This window comes from Schizosaccharomyces pombe (genome assembly GCF_000002945.2).
Source record: "Schizosaccharomyces pombe strain 972h- genome assembly, chromosome: III".
Classification (NCBI taxonomy): Eukaryota; Fungi; Ascomycota; class Schizosaccharomycetes; order Schizosaccharomycetales; family Schizosaccharomycetaceae; genus Schizosaccharomyces; species Schizosaccharomyces pombe.
The window spans coordinates 318783-330931 of NC_003421.2; the positions used below are offsets into that span (position 1 = coordinate 318783).

General features: G+C 35.2%; 5 protein-coding genes and 9 long non-coding RNA genes across 14 annotated transcripts; 5 read left to right on the top strand and 9 right to left on the bottom strand.

Moving 5' to 3' along the window:
- Positions 1–37: 37 nt before the first annotated feature.
- SPOM_SPNCRNA.6792 lies at positions 38–401 on the bottom strand. Its single transcript, NR_196134.1, has one exon. It is a non-coding gene; the product is annotated as a non-coding RNA (long non-coding RNA).
- Positions 402–427: 26 nt separating this feature from the next.
- On the bottom strand, positions 428–1094 carry SPOM_SPNCRNA.1130. The gene has a single exon (NR_149982.1). It is a non-coding gene; the product is annotated as a non-coding RNA (long non-coding RNA).
- Positions 1095–1560: 466 nt separating this feature from the next.
- wtf7 (wtf element Wtf7) lies at positions 1561–3621 on the top strand. Its single transcript, NM_001022769.4, has 3 exons — positions 1561–1973; positions 2182–2553; positions 2605–3621. Exons 1-3 carry the CDS (start codon positions 1835–1837, stop codon positions 2739–2741), a joined length of 648 nt encoding a protein of 215 aa, NP_587776.4. The 5' UTR covers positions 1561–1834; the 3' UTR covers positions 2742–3621.
- On the bottom strand, positions 1772–2015 carry SPOM_SPNCRNA.6793. Its single transcript, NR_196135.1, has one exon. It is a non-coding gene; the product is annotated as a non-coding RNA (long non-coding RNA).
- On the bottom strand, positions 2159–3127 carry SPOM_SPNCRNA.6794. Its single transcript, NR_196136.1, has one exon. It is a non-coding gene; the product is annotated as a non-coding RNA (long non-coding RNA).
- A 26-nt stretch (positions 3622–3647) lies between the features above and the next one.
- SPOM_SPNCRNA.462 lies at positions 3648–3929 on the top strand. Its single transcript, NR_150848.1, has one exon. It is a non-coding gene; the product is annotated as a non-coding RNA (long non-coding RNA).
- dar2 (aspartate--tRNA (Asp) ligase) lies at positions 3716–7985 on the top strand. Its single transcript, NM_001022770.3, has one exon. The coding sequence runs from the start codon at positions 4250–4252 to the stop codon at positions 6083–6085; it is 1836 nt and encodes a 611-aa protein (NP_587777.1). The 5' UTR covers positions 3716–4249; the 3' UTR covers positions 6086–7985.
- SPOM_SPNCRNA.6795 lies at positions 4073–5885 on the bottom strand. Its single transcript, NR_196137.1, has one exon. It is a non-coding gene; the product is annotated as a non-coding RNA (long non-coding RNA).
- uri1 (prefoldin-like protein) lies at positions 6049–8312 on the bottom strand (the record flags this gene model as incomplete). The annotated part of the gene is made up of 2 exons (NM_001022771.3): positions 6049–8090; positions 8165–8312. 2 exons carry the CDS (start codon positions 8310–8312, stop codon positions 6139–6141), a joined length of 2100 nt encoding a protein of 699 aa, NP_587778.1. The 3' UTR covers positions 6049–6138.
- On the top strand, positions 8199–8480 carry SPOM_SPNCRNA.6796. Its single transcript, NR_196138.1, has one exon. It is a non-coding gene; the product is annotated as a non-coding RNA (long non-coding RNA).
- Positions 8481–8595: 115 nt separating this feature from the next.
- Positions 8596–11950, top strand: cbf11 (DNA-binding transcription factor, CBF1/Su(H)/LAG-1 family Cbf11). The gene is made up of 2 exons (NM_001022772.3): positions 8596–8841; positions 8920–11950. The coding sequence occupies exons 1-2, from the start codon at positions 8760–8762 to the stop codon at positions 10677–10679; spliced, it is 1842 nt and encodes a 613-aa protein (NP_587779.1). The 5' UTR covers positions 8596–8759; the 3' UTR covers positions 10680–11950.
- On the bottom strand, positions 8954–9625 carry SPOM_SPNCRNA.6797. Its single transcript, NR_196139.1, has one exon. It is a non-coding gene; the product is annotated as a non-coding RNA (long non-coding RNA).
- SPOM_SPNCRNA.6798 lies at positions 9735–10656 on the bottom strand. The gene has a single exon (NR_196140.1). It is a non-coding gene; the product is annotated as a non-coding RNA (long non-coding RNA).
- On the bottom strand, positions 10788–11821 carry tfx1 (translin family protein). The gene has a single exon (NM_001022773.3). It carries the CDS (start codon positions 11660–11662, stop codon positions 10967–10969), a length of 696 nt encoding a protein of 231 aa, NP_587780.1. The 5' UTR covers positions 11663–11821; the 3' UTR covers positions 10788–10966.
- Positions 11951–12149: the final 199 nt, after the last annotated feature.

The following is a 12149-nucleotide window of genomic DNA, read 5'->3' on the forward strand; positions in this document are numbered from 1 at the left end:
TGTTACCTGTTATTGAAAATAAAAAAAGGGAGCTTGCTAAACAATTGTATTTATAGAAGTCAGTGACTTGTGCATCGATGCAATCCCGAATTTCCAAAGAAAATTAGTTTCTACATTCTTTGGTAAAATTCTGCAGTAAATTCTTGACGCTTTGGTGCGGTGATGTTAGTGTAAACAAAGAAAAAGTCAAATGGCTGGTAAAGCCAATATTACAAAACAACATGGCAAGTGCTAGAAATAAAAGTAGTTTAAAGAGATATAATAGTATCATTCAGGTTTTAAAAGACATCGAAATAATTTTTTTTTAGTACTGCCGCTTAATGGGAAAAAATTCTATTCCAAACATGAAAGACAATAAAACTTCTAAAAAAGATGAAAAGAGCAATAAATAAAAATAAAACAATAATAAATCTAAGTAAAGCATAATTCGTATTTATTTAAATATTTTTGTTTCGATTGAAAATTACTGATCCAACTAATTTAACCCTAGAGAGCAAACTAGTAATGACTGAGCAAGATTCATTGCTTTGTTTCTATTACCATACTGTATATTATCGGCTTCTTTATATTATTAATTACCTTATAGCAAGTTCCTCCAATTATTTAGTCCCATCCCATACCATACCGATTGTTTAGGAATTTCCAATCGATCGTTTCGCTAACTTAACTGCATGTAACTTCATTCAAATTCAAAGCCAACAAACCTTTTTCGATGTTTAATGGAACATAGGATCTTTTACCATAAAACTCAATGTTTTCCCCTTTAGTTACACTGCTTTACTTCTTTATTTTTGTAAACGGACAAAAATAAATTTGTCCCCTTTACAACTATCGGACCGGGTGGAAAAGAAAAAAAAGGGTTCCGCAAATCCTAAACTTTCAAATAAGGATTATACAGAAAGGAACTATTTCCTCCGAACATTGCAGAAAAGAGTCAATTTGTCTACTTCCATTTAAAATTTTTTTGCAATGCTCACTCAGCTTTCCAAAGCTTCTTTAACGTGCTAATTATGAGAGTGTGTAATGAAAAATCAAAGACCATCTAGGTTATCGTTAAAGATAATAAGAAACCGAGTTATGGTTGCTGTAAAAAGATATCGCTCTGGCATGCGATGGTTAGTAAATAATACTGGAATCACCGCAATCAAAAGTTTTGCTGCAAAAAAACGAACTGAAGAAACTCCCTTTAAATATTACATTTAAAGAGTTGCTTAAATGTATTGCATCTACAATAAGACTGGTACCGTCCTTGGATAAACAGGTCTACCTATTTATCCGCTTGGTATACTACAGAGATAGCAAATTGAATAACTGGCATGTCATCAGACAGAGAGAGTTTGTATCAAGCTATATTACAATGGTTTGTTTATCTTTACTATTTTAAAAACTACATTCATTTCTTGTTAAAGATTGACACAAATATTAACGCATTTTCTTCCTTTGCTTTAATTTACTCAACACGTTGTTTTAGAACATGGTTCTTATAAGCGTTACTGATGTAGTGCTGGGATGCGTAATGTGGTTCAGCATAAAAATGAAGGTGGTCATTATGTCGCAACTGTGCGCATATGACACTTAATTGATGAATGTGGAACAGAAATGAAATCCTGTAAAAATGACAAAACGAATGTGTCAGACGAATTGAGCTAATTCAGAAAAAGCCTTATTTTCCTTTTACTTTCTACTTTGCTTTCAATATAAAGAAGAAGCTGGTTGAACGTTTAATTCATACTAGCTGGGAAGTTAATATTCTTGTTTACGTTGTTTTGCTTCAACAATTTTGATTCTTGCAATTCTGTGATCTAATCTTATATTTTTCGTCCAAATGCTAAAAATGAGTGGTTCTTATGCTCCCATTGAGGATTCTGCAGATGAATTGAGTGTGCACTCAGGAAATGATAATGAAATTGATTTGGAGAAAGGTCTCCTTCCTAAATGTAATACGGGCAATGGAGGAACAACCCCTTGTTCAGGTAAGTATTGTAGTTAATAAGGAAAGATGATAATTTCAAAAAAAAAAGAAGTGATTTTGTTTTACTACAAACAGTACGCTCCCCATCATTTCGCTGATGTGTACTTTTATATTAGTCGATTCACCTAAAATGTGTAAAACATACATACCTTATTTTTTACTATTTCACTTATGAACTGCATGATTCTAATATTTTTTTTCTTTTTCAGAACCTCCACATTATGATTCCGACGCTGTGGTCGAAATGGATATGTATGAAAATAATATATACATGCGGACTTTTAAACTAAGACCTTTTGCTAAGAGCGGAGTAACTAATTCTTCCAATGTTGTGTTCCAAATGAAAACATATGAAAATAATAGACACATGCAGACTTTTAGACTAAGACCTTTTGCTAAGAACGGAGTAACTAATGGAGTAAAGCTTGCACAATCATTATTTCTGCTGTTACCGTTTAATTTTATTTTCTTCGCTTGTTTATTTTTTAGGAAAGCTTCATTCACTGACTTCTCTCTCATGGGGTGGATTTTGTTTGGAATATGGTGTTTAACTTGCTTTCTTTCATCTTTCATTTTGTATGGTAAGTGAGGCATGAGCTTGCCAATACGTTCATTTCCCGTTAACTTAATAGCATATCATGAAAGTTGGACGAAGTTCGCCCGAGAGCGATCGCAAGAGTTCTCGCTAATTCTTTTTGGGTTGCTTTTTCCAGGAATTGTCACCATGGTCGTTTTTTATGCACTATATATGCGTAGTATGTATGGCTAGTTAAAAAATAAACTCCTTGACTGTGAGTAGGAGAAGTTTTTTTGTCACTGGACAAGTAAAAATTACCATATGCCTCGATGAGTGTGAAAGGTCTTGTTCGAAATACATGTAAACAACACTACGCAAAAGAGCTTACGATTGATGTTGATTATGGGAGAGCTCTGCACTTGTTATTTTCTTTTGAAAACGGCATGAACAATAATTTTCTGGAGCCAAAGAAAACAGAAATTTTGTACAACATTTGATCTTCTCTTATATTTCGAGTTTCCTTATTTCCTCACATAAATGGTTTATCGTAGTTTTTACAGTTTGTACAAAATTATAAGGAAAACTTATAGGTATCTACTGAACTGGTGGTTAATTGCTTCAAGTACTAAATTACGGTTGGCTGTTGTTTCAGGGAAAGATGTTTTGCTCACAGAGATTGAATAGTTGGTAAATAGGATGGCTCTTAAGCAGTGTCAAAGCTTAGGGAGAAATCAAACTAGAAAAAGAACATCCTACCTGTTCAATATTTTTCAAAAGCTTGTAATGTTAAAGAAGTTACAACTCTTTAGACATACAATTTGCTCAATGGCATTTCGCGCTTCTACTTTCTCTAAAAAATACTTCGACAATTCTAAAATATTTAGATTTTTACCAACGATTTTATTTAGAAATGAAATTTGATTATTATAAAATGCTGAATAATTGTTGCAGCCGATATTCGTCATGATTTTGTGGAACAACCAAAATTACTGAGCTTATTAGTTAAATTAAGTTCGATACTATTTTTTCTTTTCAGCATTATCTTCGATTCTTGATGAGAAAATCTTTGACCCTATGCTTCTTCCATCTTACTTTGCAAACTTCCAATTTTTTATTGTTTACAAAATAGTGTTGCATAAGGAGGAAACTATAGTGACAATTGTGATAATTAGCAGTTTATCGCTACCCATGTGAATTGACTAACGCGATCTTCCCTCTTATCTTCCATGTATTGTTTACACTGTCAAAGCATTTAAGCTGAACTATAGTTTTTGTTGGATCATATGCCTGATTTTATTTAATTTGAATCTTAAGGGCGTAAAGGGAAGGTTTGATTCTTTTTTGGTCTAAGCAAATTCGATGCTTAATTTTCTCAAATAACAATTGCATACTTTGATCTTATTTTAGGTTTCTACGTTTCTTCTTCTCTCTATTAAAATTATTAATCAATTGAGATATACATAAATTTTCCTAACGGTAGTTTTTGTTACCCTCGCTAATATTTGGTCTTTTAATAATAAACAGTTTATCTTGCTTTCTCACCATTAAACATTAATTTGATATGATATATACCGTGGGTATTTTCTAATTTGATTCATATCCTTTTATTCACAACCAGTCGCTGTTCTCCCTATTCTTACCTCCTCTATCAATATTAATATACCCACTTTTTAATTTTTTAAGATTTCTTTCTGACCTTTTCTTCTTTTCACTCTCTTTCTTTTCTTCTACTATCCTCGCTGCTTGCGCCGTTTTTCACTATGGTACTTTCTAGGCTACCTGCTTGTTTACTCCCTTTGGTAGGGACCAAAGTGAGTATTCAGGGCTGGCTCGTAGCAACTAGCCGGCAAGTTTCCAAGAGCATTAGCTTTCATCAACTTCGTGACACTCATGGTACCATTCTTCAATTACTTTCCACAGACAAAATAATCCTCCAACAGAAAAGAGAACCGCTGGTTTCCTCTACCGACTTTTCACAACAAAAATCTACTTCTGTTATGCGTACTTTATCTTCCATTCCGCCCGAAAGCGTTGTTCAAGTTACGGGTAAACTTCAGCGTCGACCAGAGCATGATCGTCGTCCCGGTAATGAATTTGAACTTCACGTTGAAGATGTGAAATTACTAAACGTTGCTAAAAATTTACAGTTATTTCCCGGTGATGAAAAACCGGGAATGCGGATACAGTTAGCAAATCGACATATTCAGTTACGAGCCCCCAAATATAATTCATATTTACGACAACGATCAAGGTTGGCTTATCAAGTACACTCTTTTTTTAATGATAGAGAATTTTGTGAAGTTGAAACACCTTTATTGTTTAAATCAACTCCTGAAGGGGCGCGCGAATTTGTTGTCCCTTCAAGATTAAATCCTGGCAAATTCTACGCCTTACCACAAAGTCCGCAACAATATAAGCAAATTCTAATGGCAAGCGGAATCGGGAACTATTATCAGATAGCTCGTTGTTTTCGTGATGAAGATCTTCGTTTCGATAGGCAACCCGAGTTTACTCAGATTGACCTTGAAATGAGTTTCGTTGATAAACCTCACGAAATAATGGAGGTAGTTGAAGATTTGCTTGTCCGATTGGTAAGTTTTGCTAAAGGAATAACTCTAGCAAAACCATTTCAACATATAACTTATCAGCATGCTATTGACAAATATGGCTCCGATAAACCAGATATTCGATTTGAATTACCCTTGAAAAATATAACTTCTTTGCTTCCTAAACAAGATCCCTTAATTAGTACTGAAATCCTTGTTTACAATGATTTATCACACTCTTTGAGTAATGCAGAAAGCCGAAAATTATGTGAAGCTGTAGGTGAAAATGTTGTTGTCACATCAATTCGGGAGCATTCTCAATTACAAACTTGGGTAAAAAAACTGCCACAACTTCGCCAACTTCCTATTGTAGCCGAGGAGCTTAATCAAAAACTTCAAATTGGTATCAACAGTATTGTTTTTATGACAAACAGACCAAAATATTTGGTTTCTGGGACAACACCTTTGGGGAAACTGCGACTTTTGCTTCATGAACTGCTGGTTAAAAAGAAAGCTTTACCAGAGCTGGACAAGGATTTATTAAAATTCGTTTGGGTCGTGGATTTTCCTCTTTTCTCACCAACCGAAGAGAAAAATCAATCTATTACATCTACACATCACCCATTTACTGCTCCTCATTGGGATGATGTACATTTACTGGAAAAAAAGCCTCTTTCTGTTCGTGGACTTCATTATGATATAGTCGTGAATGGTATTGAATTAGGGGGTGGCAGTATTCGCATACACAATCCAGATATTCAAAGATTTGTGCTTAAAGACGTGCTTAAATTACCAGAGAATAGGTATGCTACATTTGAGCATTTAATACGCGTATTGTCTAGTGGCTGTCCACCGCATGGTGGAATTGCATTGGGTTTTGACAGGCTGGCTGCGCTGTTGACGAATGCTCCAGGAATTCGCGAGGTCATTGCTTTTCCGAAAACCTCTTCGGGTGCTGATCTTTTAATTGGCAGCCCGTCTGCTATTCCAGAAGAGATGTTGAAAGACTACAACGTTGCTATTACGCGACAAACTCAAAACCGTAATTAGATAACTTAAGCAAAAACATTAATCATTTAATTTTTTTTATACAAAATTTTAATCTAATGCTCATAAATGGGAACACGACCACGCAACCTCGCGGTCATAAATCGGCTCATTTTAGGTTTTTCATTTCCATTCTCATCCAAAGGTATAACTGCCTGTTCTTCTTCATCCTTAATATATTCACCTGTATTATCTATCATTTTTTTTCTCAGTTCGTAGTAACGTTGTGATATAGCTCGTTGATCACTAATTTCCTCGACTTTCGCATCGAATGCTTCTTTAGACTCGCTAATTTTGTCAGATGGAGTTCGTTCAACTACAAAATCTTTTACTACAGATGGTTCATTTAAATATTCCTTGGAAGTTTCCGAGCTTTTTTCTTTAGGCGGTGCTTTAAGCTCGGATTCTACAGTAGATTTGTCTTCTTCTTTTGGATTTAACTTTGTATTCGCAGCCCGATTATTTAATGTGTTACTCAAATCATCGTTCTTGATTGTACATGTGGCATTAGAATGGTTGCCCTCTTCGTTTTCCTTTGCGCGCAATTTGCTCCTTGCTTTACGAAACGCTGAAATACGACTCTGAAAATCGTCTGGTCCAAAAAGATTATCGTATTCTTCAGTTGGAGCAGGTATAACTTCAATATTCGCCTTTCCACTCCGACTGACGTGTTTAATTTCCAGCGTGTCTGAAAAATGTACCTTTCGAGGATTTTTTGACGAAAGCTCTTCTTGTTCAACGATTTGTGGAAAGTCACTGACATTTAGGCTCTCGTCATTACCATTGACATAAGTTGTAGCACCAGTCTTTTCTGTAAAATATTGAGGATCCGGTGGAGCTTTCAGTTCCTTGGAAAATCCTATCGTCATACCATGTTCATCTTCCTCAGACTCAGAATTATCATCTAATTCGCCTTCCTCCTCCATTTCCTGAATGAGAGCCTCCATATCTTCTAAAGAGTCTAAACCGTCGTATTGTACTGCTTCCAAAACATTTTGTCCTTGCGCAGTCGTCGGAACTGGTAGTAACATCGGTTCTTCTTCGACAATTTTATTGTCGGCATTATCTGGTTCTTCTATACTACTACTTCTAGTTTCGTTTATAGAATGAATAGATTCATTTCCTAGTGAAAGCTTTTCACTAGATGTAGCATGATCTTTGTTGCCAGATTTTTTTGTTTCTAGCTTAGCTTGTTTAAATTTTGAAAGACGCTTAGGTCGTTTTTTATGTTTAGACGTGCTAGTGTTATTATCTTTATTAGATTCCCCAGTATCTTGGGCCTTCGCTGTCGGATGCTCTAACACAATGTCTCGTAAAACTTCATTTTGGGTATCTTGATGTCCATTTTCATTTAAAGTAGAGTTATTGAGAGCATTCAATATCGTTTCTTTATTTTTTTCAATAGCAGAAGCGTTTGACTTTATATTTGAAGTAGTTCTGTTTTGCATTGCATTATTTTTTTTGAAAAGAAAACCCTTTTTAAACAAAGAAGTCTTGCTACCATTTTTAATTTGTTGAACCATATCTGAATCACTCAATGAAGCAGCCTGACTATTACTAATAGGACTCTCATATGTTTTACTGTCTGAATGATCACCATGTTTGCTGGGAAATTCTGAGACACCAAGTGTTGGAGTTGAAGTAAATTCAGTATTAGAAGGTAATGAGCCCATTTCTGGAGCTTTGTAGTTAATATTTTTCGTAGAATCGTTAATTTCTTCTTCAGATAGCTCTTCAATTCTCGAAGATGTATCACGGTTCCCCCCATTTTCAATATTTTTGAAACCAGGAAGGGATCGAAAGACATCCGCATAATCTATTACAGATGAAATTCTTTGTGGAGCAACAGAAGCACTTATAATATTTCCATCTTTATCAACTTCTTCATGAATATCCATAACAGGTAACCCTTCTGAGTTTCTTACTATCAACTCGGATTTCTTCTTTTCAATTGAAGATGCTAAGTCATTATTGTAATTTCCCAAAAGTAAATGAATATGATTTAAGACTGGATTTTCATTAGCAATTAGTCGTTTGATGAAGCAAACATTATCACTCAATTTATAAGAAAAAGTAACGTACAATCCACATGGGATGCTGTTTCACATCCTTCAACTTTTCCATCTTCCTTACAGTAACGGATCGCCCTACCGACTGATTCAGAAATTTCGCTAATCTTAGAGAAGATTTGCTGTTCAAAATTGATGGCTACTAGTCTTTCGTCGTTCATTCGATAAGTTGTTTTAAAGGATCTTAAATAGAGTTATTGAAGAATTTCTAATTCAAAATAATCTCACGCCAACGATCGTTTCGTGGTTATTCCGGAAAAAGGCATATACAGCTTATTCGGGCAAGCTAATATTCACTTTAAAAACGAGATAATAAGTAATTCTAATAAATTTTAAATACTTTTAGTATTTAAATAACAGGGTAACTAATATAATATCGAAAAATCGATGTTAATGGAAATGGCTCAAACTGAGTAGGAAGCCACCGACCTGACCCTAATGTACGTAGAAAGCGCCATACTGCAAATGTCCTAAGCATCTAGTAATTTGGTCCCTTACTTTAAATTTTAATATTTTCTCACTGAAAATAATTTAAGTAAAAGCAAATGCATGTCTTAATCCTATAGGTCCAACAGTTTAAGCAAGTATAAAACATAATTTGAACATTAATGGGGGACTATTTTGCCTGGGATTTTGCAAATATCTCTGGGAGTAATACTTCTGGCTCCTTAAATTTAAATCAGTTGAACTGTAAGCGCTAGCAATGATGGTTGAGTTATAAATCATTCTGAACATCCCAAGCGTAAAATAGCTAACGGATTTTTCTAGTGGACAACATAAATAATGGTTTGCATAATCAGGAGGATGGAGCTGGAGGAAGGAATGAAAATTCTGAAAGAGTTGGAAGCGGGAGTCCTGGAAGTGTTTCCATGCAGGTTTTGTCTCTCTTCAGTGCTGTAAACTCAGCTTTGGCTACTTTGGAAAAATCAGAGGAATTCCCTTCTGTAGTTAAGGATGAACAGTCAATTTTTCCTGCTGTAGCAAAGGCGTCTAATTCGTTGGACGAGCTGGCCCAAAACATAATTCCTGCTCCTTCTCCTCCTGGGTTTAATAGAAAAAGAAAAACCTTTGATGAAGACAGTTCTGTAGAGATGATCCGAAGAGCCATATCAGATCATTTGGATTTACTGAACAATTGTTGTATTGGCATTGCTAATTTGAATGAGGACAGTGTGCACAAAATTTCACTTACACGTTCAGGGAAACCTAGTCAGCTGGTAACAGTTTCGTGTCGACATTCCTCTGTCATACAAAAGTCTTATGGGTCAGAGAAACGTTACCTATGTCCACCCCCTATGGTTTATATTAATGGGAATTACTCTTCTATATTCAATCAGTCTTTTCGCACTGAGATATCAATAATGAATGATTTTGGGCAATGTTCGCAACCCATCAGCGAAGAATACACTGGCCAAGGATGTATGATTTTTCGGTCACTGCATATATCGAGTTTGGTCGCTGCGAAATCTAAAAACTTACGGCTTTCTCTGGACATGTTCTCGAATGTAAATAACCAATTGTTATCTCATTTGGTTACTTCTTCTATTAGTATTGTCTCCAAACCTTCGAAAAAAGGAAGCAAACTAAAAATTAGTAATATTACGTTGCGATCCGGTTCAGTCGTCAGCCTTTATAACCGGATTAATTCACAAACTGTACGTACAAAGTATACATCGATTGAGGCTGGTCAGTTTTGTCTTCGCGGTGATAGATGGGTGCCATTGCGTATTAACCTGCTATTACCAGATGAAAATGGTAAACTGAAGGTATGCGACGATGTCGATAACCCAGAACCCATTAAATATGGCTCCATCGTTGAATTGGTCGATGAAGCAACAGGAACGACGAGTGACCCTTTAATTATTCGACGAGTAGAAAAAGACCACATTGCTGAGGAGGACGGTTACGTTAATCAAATGCATAGAATTGTATTAGAAAGCGCATATCCCATATCAAACGTACGGCATCTTAAGATCGCTGAGCATAGTTCACTGGCATATTCCAATAATATTTCAGTCCGTTGGTTTCTTGGGGCCACGTCGGCACAAAACAGAAATGCATCTAGTGAGGCTATATTGCCCATAGAATGGGAAGCTGTTGGAAACTTGAGTTCAAATGAAATGACTCGAGTTGGAGATTCTGTATGCTGGACTATAGTGGGCATATCACATTTTGACTGTACGATGATGTTACCATTCAATCAAAATCCTGTACCAACGGTTACTGATTATCCATATATTGAAGAGCCACCCGAATATTTGGAGAGCTCGCGCTCATTACAATTTAAAATTGGAGGCTATTCGGTCGGATTACAAATTTGGCTAGGTGTTCATGGACCATTGTCGTATAGTTTTACCGCAGCTGCTGATACGAGTACAATGGGTACGGTCACTCTAGGTCTGTCGCAAATTTCATATGATCCTTCTTGTGCAGAACAAAAGTATCCTTTGTTGTTCGTGATTCCAGGTGGGATTGTCATTATTGGAAAATGCGAGATTTTGCTAACGTCAAGTGCTTTTGGAAACTGATGCATCATGATTAATTTTACGTGTGGTTTCATATGGCGAAATATTGAAATACAATTTGTTTTCAAAATGATGGAATTAGGTTGAAATCTCTCTTATTAAATGAACTTTATATTGTACAAACATCCTAGCTTATGGAAACTCTAACATATAGAAAGCAGCGGAAGCTTTTGATAAGATAATTGAATCGTCGAAAATATGTACTTAATAATTATGATTTTCAAAAGCTGCAAAACAGAAAAACTTTTAATAAACTAGTAAGGTGTCTGTCGAGAGCTGTCGATCATATATTATGTGGACCGTAATCGTTTCTCCTCGGGAGGAGTTGCTGTATCCACTTCCAAATTTAAATATCTTTTATCTGCTTCTCTTAAAATTTTACTATAGCAAATTCCTTCAACTTTTGAAATGCTGTTCTCCATTACTGATAATTTCTGCTGTAATTCTGACTTGACCTTAGATGGTAAGTGTTCAATTTCTGAGCAGTTTTTGTGTAGTCCACGAAGAAATTTAACTTGCTGAGTGAGTTGTTGGACAGAGAACTTAGAGCCGTTGGTTACAAGGAATCTCATTATTTCACCAGTCATGTCACAAACACCGAGTACATAGTCGATGAAATTAATAGAAATTCTAAAGCTACTATCTTTACAAGAAAGTAACGTACCTGTTTGTAACCAGAATTTGAAAGTGACAGCTTCAACATACTCTTGAAGGCCGTGTGTACAAGCAGAAGAGAACTTGTCTGCATTTAATCCAGCCAACTCTCTCTTCAGACTTTCTAGTTCTTTGTGAATTTTTTTTTCAAAAATGGATGTTCTGTCGAAATCCTTGGGTAGAGGAAATCCATCAGAAGAGGATGTTTGATGTAAAAGAAAGATCATTCGTTTACTTTGAATTGTGATTTCACGAGAAAGACGAATAATTTTCTCCCTCTTATCTTGATCCTCCTGTAAAAAATTTTTAAATGAGAGGAATTCCTCTTCCATATTTGGCAAATTCGGTTAAAGTTTTATAATATCCTCAATTCAGCAAAGCCGTGTGGAAGGTATAAATGTATAAGTCTATATTATCAATTGAATTAAATGCAAATCAAGATGACTATTTGTTGTTTAAGAGACGAAATATTGTTTAGTGGATCATTGAGTAAGGTTAGTTGGCTCTGTGCTATGAAATTGAAATAGTGATTTGAGCTGCAGCAGGACAATCGACCATGTATGGAATGAAGAGAAAATATTGTTAATAAAGATCGGTTAATAGGAATAATGAATTTTTTTGGTTATTTAAATTTACTGTGGACTAAAGCCATTTGCTTCTGACAATAAAATCTTGAACATGTGAAAATAATAAATATATAAAGAAAGAAATTTGAGCTTTGCTTGAACAATTCTGAAAATAACTACCCAAGTTTTTTGTCATTTCCACGTGTTATTTAGTTATATTTCTTAAAAAGAGTCCCGTCCTTTTTATATTTAC

Excerpts from the sequence above, each read along its gene's own strand:
- dar2 (NM_001022770.3), top strand. The coding sequence starts at position 4,250 with ATGGTACTTTCTAGGCTACCTGCTTGTTTACTCCCTTTGGTAGGGACC.
- wtf7 (NM_001022769.4), top strand. The coding sequence starts at position 1,835 with ATGAGTGGTTCTTATGCTCCCATTGAGGATTCTGCAGATGAATTGAGT. Across the intron at positions 1,974-2,181 it reads AGGAACAACCCCTTGTTCAG|AACCTCCACATTATGATTCC; the intron begins GTAAGTATTGTA and ends TTTCTTTTTCAG. Across the intron at positions 2,554-2,604 it reads TTCATCTTTCATTTTGTATG|CATATCATGAAAGTTGGACG; the intron begins GTAAGTGAGGCA and ends TTAACTTAATAG.
- cbf11 (NM_001022772.3), top strand. The coding sequence starts at position 8,760 with ATGGGGGACTATTTTGCCTGGGATTTTGCAAATATCTCTGGGAGTAAT. Across the intron at positions 8,842-8,919 it reads AAATTTAAATCAGTTGAACT|TGGACAACATAAATAATGGT; the intron begins GTAAGCGCTAGC and ends GGATTTTTCTAG.
- tfx1 (NM_001022773.3), bottom strand. The coding sequence starts at position 11,662 with ATGGAAGAGGAATTCCTCTCATTTAAAAATTTTTTACAGGAGGATCAA.